The 25000-nt window shown below is 39.6% G+C and overlaps 1 protein-coding gene across 5 annotated transcripts in view; it reads left to right on the forward strand.

Moving 5' to 3' along the window:
- LOC128606122 (teneurin-3) overlaps positions 1-25000 on the forward strand; it is a 430029-nt gene that overhangs the window by 230856 nt on the left and 174173 nt on the right. For 3 of the 5 annotated variants that reach the window (XM_053622151.1, XM_053622152.1, XM_053622155.1), the window contains one exon: positions 949-1083. The exons of the other annotated variants lie outside the window; for them this stretch is intronic. In XM_053622151.1, the coding sequence (XP_053478126.1) occupies positions 949-1083 (135 nt within the window). The remainder of the gene's footprint in view (positions 1-948; positions 1084-25000) is intronic. 5 annotated transcript variants of the gene reach the window in all.

Genomic DNA, 25000 nt, shown 5'->3' on the forward strand with positions numbered 1-25000 from the left:
TGATTTAATACTGCTCCATTAATGCTCCCATACTGATCCCATACTGATCCCATACTGATCCCATACTGCTCCATTAATGCTCCTGTACTGATCCCATACTGATCCCATACTGATCCCATACTGCTCCATTAATGCTCCCGTACTGATCCCATACTGATCCCATACTGATTTAATACTGCTCCATTAAGGCTCCCATACTAATCCCATACTGATCCCATACTGATCCCATACTGCCCCATTACTGCTCCCGTACTGATCCCATACTGATTTTATACTGCTCTCATACTGATCCCTCATTGCTCCAAAACCAATGTGATAATAGTTCAATACTGATGTGATACTGGTCTGATACTGACACACCTTAGTCGACTCCTCTGCAATCTTCTGTTGCTGAATTCTGTGAGATATCGTGATGGGGATGAGTCGTGTCCTGTATTCACATGCAGTCTCAGTGTAAAAAAAAAACAAAAAACATGAGTGTAATAGATGTGTCCTATCTAATCCATATAGTCTCAGTGTGTGTGTGTGTGTATGTGTGTGTGTGTGAGATTATGGATTTGATTTTAGTTTTCACATATTAAAAAGTGTTCGACCTGAAAGATGGAAGATTCATAGTAAAAAAAAAGAAGCAGTTGCATTTACACTCTGATAGGGAACATATCTGATTTAGGCTGGCATAATGTTAGAATGGGTTATGGAGTGTGTGTGTGTGTGTGTGTGTGTGTGTGTGCTTATTGTTTATTTCTTCATTTCCTTGTCCATCTCTCCGCTTCTGTCTCTCTCTTCATGCTCTTCTCTTTAGGATCAGGTTTGATTTGTTGTGTTACACTTTTACGTTTTTTTTATGTTGGTGTTGATTTGCGTTTTGTGTGTGTGTGCGTGTGTGTGTGTGTGTGTGTGTGTGTGTGTGTGTGTGTGTGTGCGCGTTTGTGTGCGTGTGTTCTGTAGGTTCTCCCATGCCATCCCCTCTCTGCAGTCCATCTGATCACTCACTCCATCCTCCGCCGCACAGCGCCGAGTCCGAGTCAGACGACGAGCTCACACACACACACTGCAGAGAGCACACACACACTGCGGCCCATGGTAAGGGTGAAGAGACTTCTCTTCATCTCTCTCTCTCTCTCTCTCTCTCTCTTCCTCTCTCAATCTGTCTTTCTTTCTCTTTTAACCTCTTTGACCCTTTGATGCCTTTGACCCTTTGATGCCCTTTGATGCCTTTTTCAACAGTAGGTGGAGCTTAGCTGTCCATCAAAAGAGGGGGCATGGCTATAAACAGGATGTAGTGATAGACATGAATCACACCGTCTGTACATGTTGCAGTTTTACATGATCGGTGCAGCATTAATAAATTGGAATTACAGTAATTATAAGCTTCACATCTTTGTTCAGCTTCACCACACATTAAGTTGTTGTTCTGTGCGTTTCCATAGAAACAACTCATTTCCGAAGTCGGCTTCTGAATTTGTCTGAGGTGGAATGCATGAGCCAAAAATAAGTAAATAAAATAAAACAATCCATGAACATTAAGTCCTTAAGAAGCATAGAAATGACTCCTTAGAAACGACTCATTAGAAATGATTATATAGAAGCAATTTCTTTGAAATAATTCCTAAGAAACAACTCAACAGAAACATCCCATAGATATGACTCAATAGAAACGACTTCATAGAAACAGCTCAATAGAAATGACTCCATAAGAATGACTCCTTAGACTCGACTCCATAGAAATGATTCCATAGAAATGACTTCATAGAAACGACTCCTAAGAAACAACTCAACAGAAATGACTCCATAAAAGTGACTCATTAGAAACGACTCCTTAGAAACAACTCCTTAGATACGACTCCGTAGAAATGACTCCATAAATGTGACTCATTGTAAATAACTCTTTAGAAACATCCCTTAGATATGACTCCATAGAAACGACTCCATAAAACGATTCCTTAGAAATGAAACCGTAGAAGTGACTTTATGGAGACGACTCCATAAATATGACTCCTTAGAAATGACTGAATAGAAACGAGTCATAGAAACGAGTCAAGTCATAAAAATATGACTCGACTCTTCACCGAAGCCGACTTTTGAATTTTACTCTGATCTTCTTTAAAGTGGAATAAATGATCTAGGAATAAAGAAATGAAATAAAACAGTCCATGAATGAGGCCGTAAGAAGCGTAAACACGACTCTTTATAAACAACTCCGTGCACATGACTCCACAGAAATGACTCGATAGCATCAGCTCCAAAATCGGGCCTGTAGATGTTCATGACATTAATCATGAAAATGCATCGTTTCTATGGAAATTGTGAAAAAAAAAAAAAAGTTTAAATATTTAAAAAATCTCCAGATAGTTTTAAAGATAGCTCCCTTCTCGCTCACTCGCTCGCTCTCCCTCTCTCCATCTTTTTTCACTCTCTGACCTCTTCTTCGTTCCTCTGGCTACCGTACGTCTCACTTCATCACTCCTTTTCCTTCTATAATCTATTTCTACCACACACACACGCACACACACACACACAGTCTGTTCTTACACGAGTGAGCTACATCGAGGAATGTAGGATCTCTTATCAGGGAATGTCGTGTTGTTCGAGAACCTGTGGACGTTTTAGTGTAAAATTCCTCCTCTAGCATGTTTTCAGGGTTTTTACTTCCCATCTCTGAACGGCATTAAGCACTCTGCTGCGTGTGTGTGTGTGTGTGGCTTTGTACTGGAATGAACGGAGGCAGAAAGTCTGGCAGCGTCTCTGATTGATACAACAACATTACTGTAACTACAGCGGGGTCCAAAAGTCTGAGTCCACTACCAGGAACTGGTTTTTATTCCATCAGGTATCAAACACTCAGATCAGATTTTACTCCTCGGATCCTCATCGCTTCAACATTCCAACATCCTCCTCCTCCTCACACACACACACACAGTCACGTTTATTATCTCTAACAGCTGTGGAGACGTTTATTTTAGACAAACACTGGGAATTATTGTTGTAGCTGTGGTCGAGGATTTAATCCTGAAATTACACACATCCGTATTCAGACCTCAGACGTTATACGAGAGTTACACACACGTGTGTCTCAGTTACACGTGATTCTGATCTCGAACTTTTTTCCTTGCGTGATATCGGCTCGAGTGAGGCTCGGGATTAAGTCCAGCGCCACTCTCTGCTGGTTGTGATGTCATCGCAAAATGTCACGCTGAAATGAATAAAGTTATGTTTTGGCTGTAAACACACTCGAAAACACTACAGAACACCAATCGAGAACAATATTAAATATTAAATATGCAACTTGTAATTTATTAAAAACGTTAAAGCCCACAGAAAAGACATGACTGGAGACAGAATCTGGCTCGGAGACATTGCTTATCTGAGGACGGTGATTTTTATGAATTATATTATAATAAAGGTTCTCTGTAAGCATAGCAGGTGAGCGCTTGGTCAGCTTATCCTTCACACCTCGCTCGGCTAATCAACAAAAACGTTGGCATTACTTTATTAATCTGACCAATACAAAAGAACAGCGAATTAAAAGCGTTATAAAAGCGGCTGCAACCTACGCTCACACGTTACGTCGTGTCCTTTTAACACGTCATTTCATAATGTCCTGGATTTAGTATCTCCAGGTGCACAAGTATAAAAAATAAATAAATAAAACGTTTAAAATAGACGTTTTAAACGTCTAGTTTTAGATCAAGTGCTGTTTCATTCTGGATGTGGAACTTCGTCAGCCGTCCCGTTCGAGACTCGGACAAGATCGAAACGTTTATATAACGTTTATTTATAGACGTCCCTACAACGCTGTTGCAATGTTTTAGCTTCATAATCTTATAAAAAAAACATCTGCTTTAATAATTGTTCTCACAGAAACGATAGAAACACTAACGTTTATATATATCTATATATGTATGTATATGTATAAAAAACATCTCAGGACATTCAGAAAACATGACAGACTCTTTTTAATCAAAAGTTCCTAGGGTCTCTGTGAAGAATTTAGAGGATTTCATCAATAAACATGGATTATATATATATTATATATTATAGTATTGCACTTCAGATTGATCTTGAAGTCCCATGCTAGCTACCATTAGGACAGTGAGACTTTTGATCGACCAACCAACGACATTTTAGTCACCGCTTACTCTTTCAAAACGTGAAAAAAAAAAGCTCGAAACAAATATACGACACGAAGCCGTAAACATTTTTTGTTTTCATTACAGTGACTGTATTTTCCTCCAGACGTCTCATCGAGTCATTGAATTTAAAGCATATGGCATATGGAAGTGCGGGGATTCTGAATCTCGTGCCCAGAAAAGTGTACATAGAAACGACTCCTAAGAAACAACTCAATAGAAACGTCCCTTAGATATGACTCCTTAGATACGACTCCATAGAAATGACTCCTAAGAAACGTCCCTTAGATATGACTCCTTAGATACGACTCCATAGAAACGACTCCTAAGAAACGTCCCTTAGATATGACTCCTTAGATACGACTCCATAGAAACGACTCCTAAGAAACGTCCCTTAGATATGACTCCTTAGATACGACTCCATAGAAACGATTCCTAAGAAACAACTCAATAGAAACGTCCCTTAGACATGACTCCTTAGATATGACTCCATAGAAACAACTCCTAAGAAACGTCCCTTAGATACGACTCCATAGAAACGACTCCTAAGAAACAACTCAATAGAAACGTCCCTTAGATATGACTCCTTAGATACGACTCCCTAAAAACGACTCCTAAGAAACGTCCCTTAGATATGATTCCTTAGATACGACTCCATAGAAACGACTCCTAAGAAACAACTCAATAGAAACGTCCCTTAGATATGACTCCTTAGATACGACTCCCTAAAAACGACTCCTAAGAAACGTCCCTTAGATATGACTCCTTAGATACGACTCCATGGAAACGACTCCTAAGAAACGTCCCTTACATATGACTCCTTAGATACGACTTCACAGAAACGACTCCTAAGAAACGTCCCTTAGATATGACTCCTTAGAAACGACTCCTAAGAACAACTCAGTAGCAACGTCTCTTAGATATGATTTCTTAGATGCGACTCCATAGAAATGACTCCTAAGAAACGTCCCTTAGATATGACTCCTTAGATACGACTCCAGAGAAACGACTCCTAAGAAACGTCCCTTAGATATGACTCCTTAGATACGACTCCATAGATACGACTCCTAAGAAACATCCCTTAGAAATGACTCCATAGAAACGTCTCCATAGAAACGTCCCTTAGACATGACTCCTTAGATACAACTCCATAGAAACGACTCCATAGAAACGACTCCATAGAAACGACTCCTAAGAAACAACTCCAAAGAAACAAGCTCGTCGTGTGCCCGTGTTCACTGCGTGAACGGAACTCGCGTTATCTGCTGAGCACTCGAGACGAGACGCCGCGTGTCGAGGGAACTGCGCTGTGATCGGAACACTGACTGTTTTGTATTAGTGAAGATGGATGGAGTGAGATTGGAGAGAAACCGTTTAACAAAACCAAAAACACTCACTTTTCAGATCTGAACCATCATTTATCGCTAACACACACACACACACACACACAGTGCGAGTCTGCGCCGCATTCCTGTCATCCCGCTGTGTGTCTGCTCTGAGAGCTTCAGTGCCTCCAGTCTGTCTGCATCAGCATCACGAGAGGAGTGTAATGTACTGTTTGTGTGTGTGTGTGTGTGTGTAATACCCTGCAACCCAGAGTTTAAGAGGGTAATACTGTCTCTCACACAGCTACACACACACACACACACACACACCATATAGCAATTGGCGCATTGACTTAAACTGAAAACATATGAGTCTAGATGCAATTTAAAGGAAAACTCCAGTGTTTTTCATCTTAATGTCTATCCACCGCTTCTGTAGTGTGCGTGTGTGTGTGTGTGTGTGTGTGTGTGTGTGTGTGGGAATACAGAAAACCCTTGTGTTCCACACTCACTCATAATAGAAGTGCAGCTGTTGAACTTTTAAATAAAAGTTCACACATTTAAAATAAAACAATAAAATTCAAAATTAAAGTTCAGCAGTAATATATTTGGATTCTGGATTCTGATTGGTCAGAAGGTGTTGAGTGACGATTTTTTTTTTTCTATCCGAGCATGACGTTGCGCTCAGCAACCACACGTCCGTCACACACACAGCGCACAGGCTAAAACAAAAATTCCTCAAGTTTAAAACTTGTCTTTTAAAGCTGTCTCAATATATACAGTCCCATTAAACCCCGCCCCTAAACAGAGATTGACCAATCGTAGCTGAGCAACTGTAACTAGGCACCTTCGAGAAGCGTTTAGGACTTTACCTTTAATGGATAAAATATTCCAAATGAAAAGAAAGCCATTCTCACACACACACACACACACACACACGCGCGCGCGCGAGCCCGAAACATTGCAGTGTCCTTTAAAGTCCTTTCAATTAATTAAAGGGATTAATTACAATAGCGCGTGCAGGAGGCCAAAGCGAGACAGAAATCAGTGCTGCAGGTTCGTCGTGTTCTGGAGACCTCGTTAGAGACGCTGAAAGTGTGTCAGAAACCACGCCCTGTTCACTTCATAGTGCACTATTTCGAGAACGAACCCATTTTGTAGTTCAAAAGCATATCATGAAGCAGGAGGGGAAAAATACCCATAATGCACTTCACTGTCCACATGAGGGAAGCAATTAAAGGTTCTTGGTAGAACCCTACAACTAAATAATCACACGGTTCCACCTAGAACCCTTTTAGAAAGCTGAGAGCCCGTCATTAACTCAGGAACCCAAGGAGTGCAGTGTTACTGTGCCATAAAATCCAAGAGCCAGTCACGTTCCGGTATGCAAATAAACTCCACTTTACCAGGAAAAGGGGTGTGGCATGTAGGGTTTGGGAATTTGCATATTTTGCATATTCGTAGACTATAGACTTCTTGACGAGGGTACGAGTACTGGTCGTTTTTTGTGTATTCGATATTTATTTATTTGTTTGTTTGTTTGTTTGTTTGTTTATTTGTTCGTTCAACTTTTGTAAGCACTTTATCCTGGTCAGGGCGGCGTGGTATCTTGAGTATATCCCAGGAATACTGAGTCGGAAATTCATCTTGGATGGTATGCCATGCTGATCACTGATTGGATCTGATTTCTGAATATTCATCAGCTTATTATTCAGTACTGAGAACTAATGCTTTATTATTATTATTATTATTATTATTATTATAACGGAAACACACACACACACACAAACACACATCTATATGCATACACACATACCTATATACCTATATACACACACACACACACACACACACACACACCCCTGCGTGTGTATGAGAACACAACACTGTAACATTGTACACTGTAGTGTATGACATTATAATGCAGCTGGAATTTTTCCAGAATTGCAGTAGCAGTTACTATACATACGTGTGTGTGTGTGTGTGTGTGTGTGTGTGTGTGTGTGTGTGTTCTCCCAGCAGGCAGCTTCCAGTCGGGAAGTTAACAGATTTCCTTTTGGTTCTGAGGTTAACATTAGGGTTAGATTGAGGATTAGGAAAGTGGAATTTGATACACATTCATGTGTGTGTACGTGTGTGGACATGTTCATGTGTGTGTGTGTGTGTGTGTGTGTGTGTGTGTGTGTGTGTGTCTCCAAGCCAAACCAGATCCGTGTCGCTTCTCTCATAATGGAAGAGGCTTTTAGCTAAAGTGGCTCCTTTTCTTAATAGCCATGTGCAGTTATGGCCGACGCGGCTCCGAATCCAAACCCCGAACCAGCTTCCCCAGCTCCACTTCCACTCTTCATTAAGTGCTCTCCTCATACACACGCAAGGGTGTGTGTGTGTGTGTGTGTGTGTGTGTGTGTGTGTGTATAGGTATATAGGTGTGTGTGTATGCATATAGATGTGTGTGTGTGTGAGTGTGTGTGTGTGTATGTGTATGTGTGCTATTGATCAATAATCGGGAAGCCGTAACAGCTCACTGTTCCGAATGATCACTGCCATTCCATAAGATCACCACTGAGATGAGAGAGAGAGAGAGCGAGAGAGAGAGCGAGAGAGCGAGAGAGCGAGAGAGAGAGTGAGAGAGATGGTGGGGTAGAGAAAGAAAAAGAACAAAAGAGCGAGGGAGAGAGAAGAGGATTATTCTGGCTTTAATAGACTGAGTGGATCAGAGTACACACACTCTCAACTCCATATTAAACACACTCACACACACTCACACACACTCTCTCACACACACACTCTCACACACACACACACACTAACACACTTACACACTCACATACACATGCTGACTCACACACACTCACATACACACACACACTGACTCACACACACACACATACACACACACACTCACCACACACTCACATACACACACTGACTCACACACACACTCACATACATACACACACACTCGCACACTGACTCACACACACACTCACACTCTCACACTCACACACACATACTTGTGTAAAAACAGACAGAAAAAGTAAGAAAAAGGTGAGACAAAAATAAAGGGATAGGTGAAAGATAAAAGAGACTCTCAACACACACACACACACACACACGCACACACACCACGTGGATGAGGTTATATGTGTAAAGTGATACGGGTGTATATTTGACCTATTACGGCTACAGAAGGTAAGAATATTGGGTGTTATTGGGCTGTAACTGACCTGCACACTGCAGAGGTGAAAAATAATAATAAATACATTTAAAGTAAAAATCATGAATATCACTGCATTTCTTTTCATCTGGTCATGATCAAAAACATGAAAATATATAATATAACATAATATGATATGATATAATATAATAAGATATAATATGATATCGTATAATAATAAAAGCAGGTGGATTGAATATAGCTGATGACATAAAGGGTCATTTAAATACAGTCACAATTGTTTGTTTGTTTGTTTATTTATTTATTTATTTTCAGTAGTTGCAGAAAGCCTAATATAAAAATTTCATTTGAAAGGAGTGGTTTGGATATAGCTCGATTTATCTATTTCCTGTTGTTATTGAACAATAAATAATTTTTTTTTTTTTGTATGAACCAAGCCTAATCAATAATAATAATAATAATAATAATAATAATAATAATAATAATGAAAGGGGGTGGTCTCTTTCAATTGTCATTAAAAAAAAAACCTTAAGGCCTAATCAAAATAAAGAACTTTTTTAAATGAAACAGGGCTTTATTTATTTATTTTATTTGAATATGACCATAATCATTTCCTCTAATTGAACATTTCCTTCCTTTATTTGTTAAATATTATAATTTTTCTATAAATCTATATATCACCATTGCTTGTGTTTTGCAGAAATCTGGTGTATTGTGAAATTGAAACTCTGAGATGTTATCTCTGATGTGTTGCACACTCGTACATCAAACACAAACACTTCCGATAATCTTTTAATTAAATTCAATTAATTATTTAAATGAAATCGTTTCATTTTTTTTCTTTTTTTTTAAACCTTCATGCAGCAGTTAGTTTGATAGAGTAGTTCAGTAGAAAGCATACAGATTTAGTAGCCTAATTATTGTGGCATAGCGTAATTAATCATGAAGTCAGTCTGTAATTAAACATTAATTAAACATTAAGTCTCCTGCACTGTTTCATTAACGCCTGAAATGTTTTATTTCGTAAAGCTGTTTTTTTTATTAGGACAGTCGCTTTACCATTTTTAGTGAACCTGAATCTTAAGAGGTTTAAAACACATTAGATTATTATTATTATTATTATTATTATTATTATTATTATTATTATTATTATTATTATTTGTTCCTTTGTTTTGTTTTGTTTTTTAAACCCACCACTAACACTATGCATCTTTGGAAGATGATAAAGACTTCGCTAGCAACATTTTTATGGATTATTAAAGTTAATACTAAGAGAAGAATAGAAAAAAAAAATAAGGAAAGGAAATTAAGAGAAAGTCAAATTTACTTTAAAAAAAGAAAACAAACAAACAAACAAAGGAAAGAATATCGATTAAAAATGCAACATGTCCCTGAATGTATATTTATTTTAATATCGTTTAATGATTCCCAATGTGTTTATTGTTTAGATTTTTGAAATGTTATTTATTTATTTATTTATTTATTTATTTTAGCATGGCACCACTCTACAACTTTGGAGGACATTAAAGACTTTGCTAGTGATATACATATTAAGTTACATTTTTATGGACTATTAAAGAAAACTAAGAGAGAGAAATAAATACATACATAAATAAACAAACAAATAAATGAATAGTGTGTGCAAGTGTTTGTTTGTTTTTGTTTTTGCTAACCTGTCACCACTCCACAGCTTCAGAGGACAATGACTTTATCAATGAAAATTACACGAAAGGAAAAATTAAACAAATAAAATAAAAAAGGAGAGAATATTGGTTAGTGTTTTATATATATATATAGATAGATAGATAGATAGAGAGGTAGGTACATAGATAGATAGATAGAGAGAGAGAGAGAGATTTTCACCACCCTTAAAGACTTTGCTAGAAAGAAAAGTATAATGTTACAATAAAATTAAGAGAAAGAAAACAAAACAAGTAAATAAATAAATAAATAAATGTAGAGAGGAGAGAATGTTGATGAATGTGGATTCTTTTTTTGTGATGTCATATAACAACAAGAATCAAAATGAATTGAAAACGTGTGTGTGTGTGTGTGTGTGTGTGTGTGTGTGTAACCAGTCACCACCACACTCGTCTTGGGAGAACATTAGGGAGTTTGCTAGCAGCATATGTATAAAGTTATATTTTTATGGACTACTAACGTCACCTGTAAAAGAAGAAAAGAAAAGAAATGAATGAATTTAAAATGGAAGAAGTATTGACTACAACCGTGTCATTTAATTAAACCGATTAGAGAGTGTTTTCGCTGCTTTATCAGTGCGATGCTTCTCCTTGATTTGATCAGATAAACGACAAATCAGTCGAGATTTAGATTTTACGTAACAACGGATCAGAGGAAGGAAATGAAACATGGCACAATACAGAGAGATATAAAGAAGCCATGGGTCACGTCTGCTGAGAGTGATTATCGTTTGGCTCACACACACACACACACACTCACACACACACACACCCACACACACACCTCGATCACTTTTGTCAAACTCACTGAGCATGAAAGTAGTAATTTTACAGCACAGGAACTACAGTAACATTTACTCAAGCTGTACGAGGCGCCCTACACACACGCACACACACACACACACACACACACTGCTGCAGCTTTCACACATACACACTAACTTTTTCACATTTTTACATTTACATCTTTCCTTCAAGGACAGTGAGTTAGAGCGAGCAATGATCCATACTACACTACACACTGAAATAGGAAGTGTTCCATCTGTCACACACACACACACACACACACACACACACACACACATACATACACAGCTGGCGTGTTAGGAATACTTCATTTTAAAGTTCGTTTCAGGGGGCAGAGTTAGTGTTTGTAGCTTTAATCACTTATTTTATACGGTTTACAGTAGATTTAAAGTTTCGCCCTCACTTGTGAAAAGTTCTGTGGGTTTTTTAACGATATCACGATGTCAGTAATATGAGGTTTCTAATGTAAGGTTTCTGACATAAATTTTTTGAAATTGAGATGTCTAGCATGATAGTTTTAACATCAAAGTTCTAATTAATTCTAGAATTCTAGTTTTGTGATCTGTTGTAACATTTCGAATGCAAAATTCATTATGTAACTTTTCATAACAGAGCATATCGATTATAACATTTCTAACTCCGTAACTCATAACGCAACCTTTTAATATTCGTTTCCTCAATGTACCATTCATAAGGCGACATTTATAAAGTGCCGTTCATAATGTAACATTCATTATATAGCATTAATAATGTAATATTCATAATGTAACATTCAAAACATAACATTCAAATTGTAACATTCAAAATGTATCATTCATTATGTAACATTCATTGTATACCATTCATTATATAACATTAATTACATAAAATTCATAATGTAACATTCATTATGTAACATTCATTATATAACATTAATTATATTACATTCCTAACGTAACATTCTTTATATAGCATTCATTACAAAACATTCAAAATGTTTCATAACATAACATTCATTATGTAACATTCAAAACGTAACACTCATTACATAGCATTCATTATGCAACATTCATTATATAACCTTCATTATGTAACATTCATTACATAGCATTCAAAACGTAACATTCATAATATAACATTACTTAACATTCAAAATAATTGCATTCATTATGTAACATTCAAAACATTTCAGAATGTAAAATTCAATATTTCTAGTACAACATTTGTAGCTAGTAGTGTAGTGTAACATTTCTAACGTGCCGTATCTAATGTAATGTAATTTCCAATATGAAGTAGAATGAAATGTTTCTAATGTAACATTGCAAAGCTTTTAAAGTGTTGATTTTCATGTAACTACTTCATTCTTGTTGTGTGTCATTTCTAATGTCTGCGCGTTTTAGCTATGACTTTTTATTTTCACCGTTGTTAACGTGACGGTTGTAACGTGACGGTTGTAACGTGACGTACTGAACAGCGTTGTTTCTCACGTTACATTTTGAATGTGATCTCTCTGGCTCAGGTTTTGAGCATAAGGTTCCCAGAGTGGCGTTTTCAACTTGACATTTTAGCGTGTGATTTCCACCATGACGTCTCTGACGTGACATTTTAAGGTGACATTTCTAATGTGTGGGTTTTAATATGTGACATTTTGTAACATCGCATTCCTTCTGTAACTTTCCTCACGTGCCATTGTTGCTGTTGGCGATACACTGCATAATGATTTGAAATGAATTTCTGAAAGCGTGTGTGTGTGTGTTTGCTGTCTGTTACAGCAGAGTTGCATGGAGCGAATCCCGGATGTGTCCACACATACACACACACACACACACACACACACACACACACACACACACACACTGCTGTGTGGAAAGCAGTAGCACCTCTGCGCTAGTTGTCGAGAGTGTTGTATGATATAAGGTTGATTGGTTCGGTTTGCCTTTCCTCATTAAAAAGTGTGTGTGCATGTGTGTGCATATAAGTGTGTGTGTGAAAGAGTGTGTGTGTGAGTGTGTGTGTTCTTCTGAAACTTGAGCACTGAGAAAAATCTCCAGGTTTCTTCCAATTAAAATAACATCAACACCTAAAAGCGTCATCATCTCTAATCTTTAGACCGTGATTATTCCTTATTTAGAGGAACTGCGTTAATTGGCGATCTTTTTGTCAGGCGTGAGGTGTGTTCAGAGATTAACATCCTCCAGGGCTCGAGGCTGCTGCGTTTCTCAAAAAAATACAAGCTCAAGCTAGAGAAAATCGTAATTAACCCTTTGTTCAATCAGTTTTTTTATTTTACTGAACATTGGAAAAAGGATTTTAAAAAAAAATAACAACATGAAGCCCCGTGTGCTTGTCTCAGAAAAAAAATCAAGTTAAATTGATAATGTGCGCTCTCTCTCTCTCTCTCTCTCTCTCTCACACACACACACACACACACACACACACACAGTTATATTTATCATTAATATATGATTAATGCACACATACTCTACTATACATATTATGTATAGATCTGGAAACTTCTGGAAATTAAATGTTTAGCATGTTAAAATCTGATTAAAGTGAAAAATGAGAAAATCACATTTAAAGATGTCATTGCAGTTCCACTGAAAGACATCCCGCTTAGGTGAACTCACTTCTTAGCCCCTGAGGTAAACTCACTTCTTAGCCCCTGAGGTAAATTCAATTCTTTTTTTTTAAAGCCTGAGGTAAACTCACTTCTTAGCCCCTGAGGTAAACTTACTTCTTAGCCCCTGAGGTAAACTCACTTCTTTTTTTAAAACCTGAGGTAAACTCACTTCTTAGCCCCTGAGGTAAACTTACTTATTTTTTTTTTAAACCTGAGGTAAACTCACTTCTTAGCCCCTGAGGTAAGCTCACTTCTTTTTTTAAACCTGAGGTAAACTCACTTCTTAGCCCCCGAGGTAAACTCACTTCTTTTTTTTAAAACCTGAGGTAAACTCACTTCTTTTTTTAAAACCTGAGGTAAACTCACTTCTTTTCTTAGCATCTGAGGTAAACTCACTTCTTTCTTAGTGCCTGAGGTAAACTCACTTCTTTCTACCTGAGATAAACACTACCTTCTTAGTGCCTGAGGTAAACTCACTTCTTAGCCCCTGAGGTGTAAACTTACTTCTTAGCCCCTGAGGTAAACTCACTTCTTTTTTTAAAACCTGAGGTAAACTCACTTCTTAGCCCCTGAGGTAAACTCACTTCTTTTTTTTAAAACCTGAGGTAAACTCACTTCTTTTTTTAAAACCTGAGGTAAACTCACTTCTTTTCTTAGCATCTGAGGTAAACTCACTTCTTTCTTAGTGCCTGAGGTAAACTCACTTCTTTCTACCTGAGGTAAACACTACCTTCTTAGTGCCTGAGGTAAACTCACTCCTTTTCTTAGCACTTGAGGTAAACTCACTTCTTTCTTAGCACCTGAGGTAAACACTAATTTCTTAGCACCTGAGGTAAACTCACTTATTTTTTTAAAACCTGAGGTAAACTCACTTCTTTCTTAGTACCTGAGGTAAACACTACTTTCTTAGCACCTGAGGTGAACTCACTTCTTAGCACCCGAGGTACACCTTTAGACAATTTGACTGGGTTTGTTAAATTGGCAAAGCAAGGTTAGAATTCAGCCTATTTTTATGTCCTCTTAAAGTAGAGACGTCAAAAATTAAATTGTCGGTATAAAAACTCCAACTTGTTCAGCTGCTTTCGAGAATTCAGTTCTAGCGGTTTCCCTACAGTGTCTTTCAAAATGCCTCAGGTGTAATAAATGTTCACAGATTACCTTTCCCAGTTTATTTTTAGATATGTGACATAGTGAAATAACCTCTCTGTTCATGAAGCATATTATCCTTTGCTGTGTAGAAATACAAAGTAAATAAACAATGAATGAATGATTTCCATTCAAAAAAAGATTTCCATTCAGAGTAAAAATCAGATCTGGTCCAAATCCCTCCTCATTTCCTGTCAGGAAGATTCCTCAGAATAGATTTTCATTGATATTGAGATGAAAATATTTCATACAGGGGATTTTAAAAATAAACATTACAGCTATAAAACGTAAAGGAAAAATAAAGAAATACCCCCGAGGCGATCGGACATCGTCTTTCTTTTAACATCACAACATGACAGCGTGATCAGAACTCTTTCGTCCTGCATTAGAAGATTTTATTGTGAATTATTGAAAAGCTCGGTGGAGACAGAGACAGCCTTGAGTGTTCTCGAGTTCAGATAAATATCCTGCGCGTCAAACCAACAAGCTGTCGGATTTCACTCCTCATTTAGTGTGTTTGAACAAGCTTCTGTTTATCGCGCACGTTCGATTGCTGTAATCTCATATTCAATTTCCCCCGTCCTCCTCCATTGCCTCTCATCTACGAGTCTGCACTTTAATTCACCCTTTTATTCGCTGATATCAGGGGACTCATCAAACTGGAGAATAATATCTCCGCGACACGCGCCGCAATTACTCTGAATTATCACGCCTTATAAACCTGCGGTTCAGAACAAAATGCTCGGCGTCTCAGGAAAATCGTAAATTGCCTCTCGCTGCTGTTTGGCAGTTTGAGAAATCTATAACGCGCCGAAATATCTGTAATTACACATCTTTCTTTCTTTCTTTCTTTGTTTTCCACTCGCTCTTTCTCTCTTTGTTCTGTCGCAATCCTGACTGCTTTTTGCTTTTTTCTCGTTCACTTCCGGTTAGCGAACAGCGACGGCTAGTCAACTCCGAATCTATTTTCACCGTGTTTACTACGAGAAGCGCTAACGAGAGTATTTGCCAGGGGCGTTAGCTGGACTGTTAATCATCCGGGGCTGAGCCCAGAATCTTCTCCATCAAAAAACTTTTAAAAACTTACTTCTAAATAGACTTTCCATACATTTTTTTTCTTGCAGTAGAGTTTTGTTTTATGGAAGCTGAGGTAACTTAGCTGTCAATGTAGGACATGATCAGAAAAATTGGATCAAACTTGCCTCCGGTGTTGTCACTGTATGTAGGACGACCAGATGGATATAATATGAAACTTTTCTAACTAGGCTAGTTTGGTGTCGCTAGCCAAGAGGAGACACAGCTAAGCTATCACTGTATGTGTTTAGCTGCTACAGAGTCATGTAGACTTCATTATCGTTCCTTCTGCTCTGCTCAGATCATCTTCACGTAAACTGGAACTCATATAGATGTTTACACGCCTTGTTTTCCTGCTCAGCATCAGAGGATGTTTCCGTTTCTGTTTCAACTCCTTTACTGCTTTAAAAACATTATTTTTAGTCGTGTATATCCATTTCCCCCTTACTGACCGTGTGAGCTAGCGTTTAGCAGATTCGAGAGCCGTCAGCCAATAAGACGCGTGGATTTCCAGGTGTGTATGTTCCTGTAGACGCTGTCTGATCGGTCTCGCCTCTGTTCACTGACGATATAAAATCACAACACCGCCGTCGTCTTTTACTGACGTTCAGTTACGTAGCTACGAACCGCTCCGAGTGGAGAAGTATTCAGGGCATAAGAGATATCTCGCCCAGTGTCTGCAAAATAAACATTTGAGTTGTCACCAAGGACACAAAAAAACAACCACGCAGCTTGTCATGTTACTGAGAAGCGTGAACTGGTCTGACACTGGAGACTGACACTGGAGACTCCTTCCATAAATGTAAGCTAACAGTTTCTGACCAATCGTATAAACAGAAGTCAGTGATTATGGTGATGTGCTGATCCACATTCCCTCCAAATCTCTCTCTCTCTTTCTCTCTCTCTCTCTGCTTTTTCTTTTATCTTCACATCCCACTGATCTCATCACATCACTGGTCCTCGGCGTGTCAATATTTAAAAAGCACTCCGTCCCTCAGAAGATCATAGAGAGGCGAGGAGATAAATGTCATAACCTGCTGCTATTTATCCTCCTCAAATAGCACAGCGGCCGAGCTGTCTCTCCTCCAAGAGGGGTCCTGCTGGAGGCTCGCACTCACCCACACTCACCCACTCTCATCCCTCCGTCCACTCGCTTCATCCCTCTGTTCGGTTTGCGTCCCTCTGTTTCATCCCAATGACCCCATGACATTAATAATAAGAAAAACACACCCACTTCCTGTTTGGAGAGGAAGTGCACCTGCTGGAAAACGGACTGGTGTAGTTATGGCATCCATCTCTCTCTTTCTTTAACTTCTCTGTCTAATGTGCCTTCTTTCTTTCTTTCTTTCATTCAGTGAATCTAATAATCTATCTATCTATCTATCTGTCTGTTTATTTATTTGTTTGTTTGTTTGCTTTCTTTTTTTCTTTTGGTCTATATTTCTCACTCAAGCTTTCTTTCTATGTGTTTCTCTCTCTCTTTCTCTCTCTGTAATAAATGGTGCAGTTTGTGTGTGTGTGTGTGTGTGTGAGAGAGAGAGAGAGAGAGAGAGAGAGAGAGAGAGAGACGGTGAGACGTGTCTCTTTTGCACTGCTGGTTATAACACACGAATCCAGCTGTGATCTTTCCATCGCTTCCCCTCTTCATCCCCCTCTCCTCTCATTCATTAGTGGATGGGGGGGGGGGGGGGTTGCTGGATTAGGGGGTGATGGAGGAGTGTGTGTGTGGTGAGGGTGTGTGTGAGTGTGTGAGTGTGTGTGTGTGTGTGATGGAGGGATGTGCTGTTAAATTGCCTATTAGGGAGAAAAAGAAAAAATATATCAGCAGGAGAGACCTTGAATCACCCTCCTTTTTCTTTCACACTTTTTTCTCTCTCTTTCCATTTTTTTGTGATTGATGTCACCTCGACGTGGTGCGCACACACACACACGCACACGCACGCGCACACACACACACACACGCACACACACACACACACACCTGTCATCCACAGGCACTTCACAAAAGAGGTATTTTCAATTCTGTATGGGTCGTTGAACAGAGGACATCATGTCCTGACCACACACACACACACACACACACACACACACACACACACACACACACTCCACACACACACACACACACACACAGGTTGAGCTCTGCTGTAGTGACTGATTTACCCTCCTGACTCTCCGATACTGCTGTGTAGCGTCGCTTTAATTCTTTACCATTCACTCTCTTTTCCTCCCCCCCCCCTTCATCTCTCTCTCTCCCTCTCTCTCTCTCTCTTCATGTCTCTCACTCTCTTTCTTTCTCTCTTCATATCTCTCTCTCTTCATCTCTCTCTCTCCCTTCATGTCTCTCACTCTCTTTCTCTCTTCATCTCTCTCTCTTCATCTCTCTCACTCTCTCTCTTCATCTCTTTCACTCTCTCTCTCTTCATCTCTCACACTCTTTCTTTCTCTCATCTCTCTCTTCATCTCTCTCACTCTCTTTCTCTCTTAATCTCTCTCACTCTCTTTCTTTCTCTCTTCATCTTTCACTCTCTTTCTTTCTCTCATCTCTCTCACTCTCTCTTTCTCTTCATCTCTCTCTCTTCATCTCTCTCTTTCTCTCTTCATCTCTCTCACTCTCTGTCTCTTCATCTCTCTCTCTTCATCTCTCTCACTCTCTTCATCTCTTTCTCTCTCTTCATCTCTCTCACTCACTCTCTCACTGTATTTCTCTTCATCTCTCTCTCGTCATCTCTCTCTCTCACTCTCTCTCTCTCCATCTCTCTCTCTTCATCTCACTCTCTCTCGCGCCTAAATGATGTTTGAATCACGACTTAGAATTCCGCCGATGCCACAGATTTCCGTAGCCGGGAGTCTGTCTGGGTGGGAGGGGCATACTCTGTCTCCATCTGTCAGTTACAGCTGTGAGCTCGTGTATGTGGAAGAGGGCAGATAGCTCTTTCCTCTGAGTGGAAAACACCAACCTGCAGTTCAGACAGATCTGGTTTCACGTGTCTCAGACGTGGTAAAACGTCACTGCTGGTGTTTAATCAACAGGTAGGACCGATATCTTCCTGACATCAGACGCGTTTACGTCGTGGTGCTTCAAGCAGGATCGTTGTCGTTAGACTCGAACAAACCCTATACATTGAAGACGGCTGAGAGTTCGTCCGCCGTCTTGTTCGAGCCGAGAGGCTTCGGAAAACATGACGTCGTCATTTCCATTAAGGGAACACAGTGAGCGGTTTTTGCGGTGCATCATGGGATTTTTAGGGCGCGAACATTCCAGCGATTAAAATGGCAGGCCGCCTGATCAGCGCCCTGAGGGAGCTGATTGAGACGCGCCCGCTGTCTGACCAAACAGAATCGGCTTCCTATTCCCAAACTGTGAAGCGTGCTATCATTATAAAACTGTCTTTATTTATAGTGTTATAGTGTTAAAGTGTTGTATTACCACGCAGAGTTGGGTTTTTGACTACTTTTAGCTCTTCATTTTGGAGTGTGTGTCTCTCTCGAGGAAACTCTGCGCATTCACAGTAACAGCGTATCCTATTTAACCAAAAATATGTCTTTTCCTAATTTTCAACCCATCAAGTAACTTGTCCTGCACTCTCTCTTTCTCTCTCTCTCTCTCTCTCGCCCCCTCTCTCTCTCTCTCTCTCTCTCTCTCTCGCCCTCTCTCTCGCCCTCTCTCTCACTCTCTCTCTCTTTCTTTCTCTCTCTCTCTCTCTCGCCCTCTCTCTCTCTCTCTCTCTCTCTGTCTCTCTCTTTCTCTTCCCCTCTTTCTCTCTGTCTCTCTATTTTTCTCGCTTGCTCTCTCTCTCTCTTTCTCTCTCACTCTCTCGTTCTCTCTCACTCTCTCTCTCTTTCTCTTTCTCTCTCTCTGTCTCTCTCTCGCTTTCTCTCTCTTTCTCTTCCCCTCTCTCTTTCTCTGTCTCTCTCTGTCTCTCTCTCTCTCACTTTCTCGTTCTCTCTCTCTCTCACTCTCTCTCTTTCTCTTTCTCTCTCTGTCTCTCTCTCGCTTTCTCTCTCTTTCTCTTCCCCTCTCTCTCTCTCTCTGTCTCTCTCTCTTTCTCGCTTGCTCTCTCTCTCTCTCTCTCTCTCTCTTTCTTTCTCTCTCACTCTCACGTTCTCTCTCAGTCTCTCATTCTCTCTCGCTCAATCTCTCTCTCTCTCTCTCCCTCTCTCTGGTATGATGTCATGGTTTTTATGTGTTTGTTGATGACACCGTGAAAAGACGTAAAGCTTTTAACGTGTCGCACACATGACCAGGTCACGGTCGACCAATCAGCATCTCTGTCTCTATGAATATGGAGTCTGAAGTCAGGTATGATGTCATGGTTTTAGTGTGTGTGTGTGTGTGTGTGTGTGTGTGTGTGTGTGTGTGTATAAAGCTTTTAAAGTGAGACCCTCCACCGACATTCTCTCTGTTTCTGTTTAATGTGAGATTAAAGTGTGTCTTTAAATTTAAACGTACGCAGCTTCCCCAGATGTAGTCGATCAACATGCTAATGTAGCTAACAGGTAATGAATGCTAATAGCCTCCAGCTTAGCATAATGCTTTCAGTGTCTCAAATAAGAAAGCTGATGTGGTTTCTATAAACGTGGACAAAACAGCATCACAGCAGAATTAAAAAACAAAACAAGCTCCTCGTAGCCCCTTCAGTTTCTTCCTCTGAAACATGTCGTGGCGTAACGTGCGAAGGTGGAGCTTGTCCATTAGTGCATCAGACTAATATTGTATATCATTCACGTGTATTCACATGTGCTGCTGAGTTCTGGATTGTGATTGGTCAGGAGGTGTTGATTAATTACCTAGAACAGTAGCTCAGGATTCTATTAATGCGCTCGCTCTGATACGTTGTTTCTATAGCAACAGCCCATTCCCATTCACATAGACGTGCGTAATCGCTGTTTGTCCTTGTGAAGCAAAGAGACGTCTATTTAGCATTTACGGAAGGAGTCTCCAGTGGCAGTGTAAAGTTGCAAATTTGTTATATTATTTTTATTCGAGATTTATTCTGCCGTTTTGTTTAGCCAAACCGTGTTTTTTTATACAAGTGTGTACAATTTTCGACACGCTAAACTTTTCCTTTTTTTTTTCCCTAAAGAAGCAAACTTCAGACACGGAGCACGCCTCGGCTGATCGACTCCATTTGTTTATAACCATCACTTTAAGACTCAGGAGCTCTTTTCTTCCTTTATCTTTAAAACAGCACTTGTCTTCCGTTTCCTCCTTTTGTTTTTTGCGTCTATTGTGCTCGCTGAGAGCGCTCTGACAGTAATTGATTGGACGACGTCGCAATCTTTTACCGCGGTGCGTCCTATTGAGCTTTTGTACCTGCGCGTCACGTCCTTCACAAACACAAGAAACTTTTTTTTCTCTCTCTCTTTTTTTTTTTTTTTGCGAGGCGATAAGAGCCAGAGCTCGTTTACAGAAAGCATCGATGGATCATTAACATCCAGTCCACCGAGCAGCTCAGGTTTCTTAATTAGCGTCTCATTTACTCTAAAAGTCAATAAAATCTGTTTGGGCCGTGTGTAAGTCTCCACTCAGGCTCATCCTGGGGTATTTTGTGGTGCGTTGGGGAATTAGATGCTATGTACTAGCGTACTGGATTAGAGGGTTAATAACCTGTTATTTTTCTACCAAGTCCGCTTCTTCATCTCTGTTTTATTAAACTGGAAGCCACTGACATTTAATATACACCTAGTTTTACAGATATTGTTCGCTAGTTAGCTAATATGAGCTAACAACAAGATTTCTGAGAGAATTGTTAAGATAATCATCGTGGATTTTCATAAACAACAGTGCTAACACTAGTTAGCTAGCTAATATGAGCTAACCTGACAGGATTTCTGAGAGAATTATTAAGATAATCATCGTAGATTTTCATAAACGGCAGTGCTAACACTAGCTAGCTAGCTAATATGAGCTAACCTGACAGGATTTCTGAGAGAATTATTAAGATAATCATCGTAGATTTTCATAAACGGCAGTGCTAACACTAGCTAGCTAGCTAATATGAGCTAACCTGACAGGATTTCTGAGAGAATTATTAAGATAATCATCGTACATTTTCATAAACGGCAGTGCTAACACTAGCTAGCTAGATAACATGAGATAATATCAAGATTTCTGACAGAATTATTAAGATAATCATCATAGATTTTAGGGCGCACGGTGGCTTAGTGGTTAGCACCGCCAGGGTCGGGGTTCGATTCCCGCGGCTCTGTGTGTGCGGAGTTTGCATGTTCTCCCCGTGCTGTGGGGGTTTCCTCCGGGTACTCCGGTTTCCTCCCCCAGTCCAAAGACATGCATGGTAGGCTGATTGGCGTGTCCAAAGTGTCCGTAGTGTATGAATGGGTGTGTGAATGTGTGTGTGATTGTGCCCTGCGATGGACTGGCACCCTATCCAGGGTGTACCCCGCCTTGTGCCCGATGCTCCCTGGGATAGGCTCCAGATTTCCCTGTGACCCTGAAAAGGAGTAAGCAGTTGAAGATGGATGGATGAATCATAGATTTTCATAAACAACAGTGCTAACACTAGCTAGCTAGCTAATATGAGCTATTCTGACAGTATTTCTGAGAGAATTTTTAAGATAATCATCATAGATTTTCATAAACAGCAGTGCTAAAATTAGCTAGCTAGCTAATATGAGCTAACCTGTAAGTTTCTGAGAGGATTTCTGTATCACATTCATAAATATTAATAATATTCCCTGGTATTTTATTATAGCATGGCAAAAATATGCTAATATGTGGCGGGATTTCTGAGAGAACCATTATGGATATTAATAAATGTCAGGGCTAATGCTAGCTAGCTACAATAAGTAAACCTGCCAGATTACTGTGAGGATTGTACAGTCATATTCATGAATGTTAATAATATTTAATGCTAAAGTTAGCTAGCTGGCAACTCAGTGGGATTTCTGAGAGAATTCTTAAGGTAACTATCGTAGATATTCGTAAAATTTTGTGCCAAAACCTAGCTAGCTAACTAACATGGGCTAATCTGACAGGATTCCTAAGAGGAATATAATACCTGCTCAAAGTATTTACTGCGGATGTTAATTAGCTAGCTAACATGAGCTAACTTGACCGAGAATTGTCGGCTAGTACAATTGAGTATCGCGTAACCTAAAAATTTTGTATAATTGAATAATTCTAAGCTTTTATTTGAACTAGTGCGATAAACATAATTCGCATCATCGTCCGGTGTTTACAATTTATTACGAATTAAAAGTCAGATTTTTTTCCCCGTTACTCAGAGATCTGGATTTTGCAATCTTGCGAGTTTTCCACTAATCGTTGCAAGGCACCAGCAATCAGCGGCGTGTGTTAGGAGTGTGCACGTGTTAGCATTTTAAAAGGAAACCCACGGCGTCGTGAGTTCTGCGTGAACAGGATATCGATATTTTCAATAATAAGGATCAACTGAGTGAAATTGTGTTAGTGTTTGATACCTGATGGAATAAAAACCAGTTCCTGGTAGTGGACTCAGACTTTTGGACCCCGCTGTAGTTACAGTAATGTTGTTGTATCAATCAGAGACGCTGCCAGACTTTCTGCCTCCGTTCATTCCAGTACACACACACACACACACTCACTCTCTCTCTCTCTCTCTCACACACACACACACACACACACAGCTGAGCTCTTAACTGTAGTGAATGATGGGAATTAAAGACCTGAAAAACCGTGTTAGAGAGATTCTCTCACTAAAACTCCCCCGTAACAGAGATTAACCCTTTCAGACCTCGACACAGCTCAGTCAACGCTCAGTCTCAGTCAGTGCTCAGTCAACGTCATTACACCACAGCGCTGTGAGCTATTCACTCAGGAGGATGTTGATTAGTTTTCTATAACAGCAGTTCTTGCAGTAATGCAGCTGCAGATCACGGGTTTATTTATAATACGTCATGGTTTCTATAGTAACGTCTTGTTCACATGGACTTGTACTGTGGACATTTTCTAATATTAATAATAAAGAGATTCTTGTATAATTATTGATATGATGTTATGTCTGTTTATGGAAGGAGGTATTTATAACAGTCAGGGGAAAGAAAGAAAGTGCAGAGTATTGAACACTGAGAAATAAACACTGAATACTGATCACTGAACACTGAGGACTCAACACTGAGGACTGAAAACTGAGCATTGAGGACAGAAAACTGAGGACTGAAAACTGAGCATTGAGGACAGAAAACTGAGGACTGAAAACTGAGCATTGAGGACTGAAAACTGAGCATTGAGGACTGAAAACTGAGGACTGAAAACTGAGCATTGAGGACTGAAAACTGAGGACTGAAAACTGAGCATTGAGGACTGAACACTGAGCACTGAGGATTGAAAACTGAAGACTGGGCACTGAGGATTGAAAACTGAGGACTGAGGATTGAAAACTGAAGATTGAGCACTGAAGACTGAGCACTGAGGATTGAAAACTGAGGACTGAACACTGAGGACTGGGTGTAATGTCCAGATCAGTGTGAGAGACAGAGGACAGGATGAGAAATGACACACCGGCATGTTGTTCATAAATAATCTTTCCTTTCCATGCGCTCGTATCAAACCCTCAACACCGGCCTCGTCTCTCCGCGACTCACCTGCTGCTGAAATGTCAGTTTAGCATCTCGACACATTACTGACATTTCCCTTGGAGGGAAAATAATCCCGAGAAAACAAAACATGGATTTCTCACAACAGCTCCCTACTGAGAGCGAAAAAAAACTTCTTCTGGGTGAAGCTCTGACCTCATTACTGAATTTCGGAAAAAGGCTCGAGAACACGTAAGCAACTGTGTGTAGACGTGCGAATAATACGTTATACATTATATATTACATTGTATGCTTATTAAACACAATATTGTTGTGTATGTGTGTGTGTGTGAGAGTGTGCAAAAGCACTTAAAAATAGAAACCAATAGCTTGTTAAAAGAGCGTGAGACGTTTGAGATGGAGCTGGTCATGACATGTAGCACACACACACGTAAGCAGTCACACACACGTGTGTATTAGAGTGTCCTTGCTACACACACACACAAACACACACACACACA

The sequence above is a fragment of the Ictalurus furcatus genome, chromosome 3 (assembly GCF_023375685.1).
Source record: "Ictalurus furcatus strain D&B chromosome 3, Billie_1.0, whole genome shotgun sequence".
NCBI classification, from domain to species: Eukaryota; Metazoa; Chordata; class Actinopteri; order Siluriformes; family Ictaluridae; genus Ictalurus; species Ictalurus furcatus.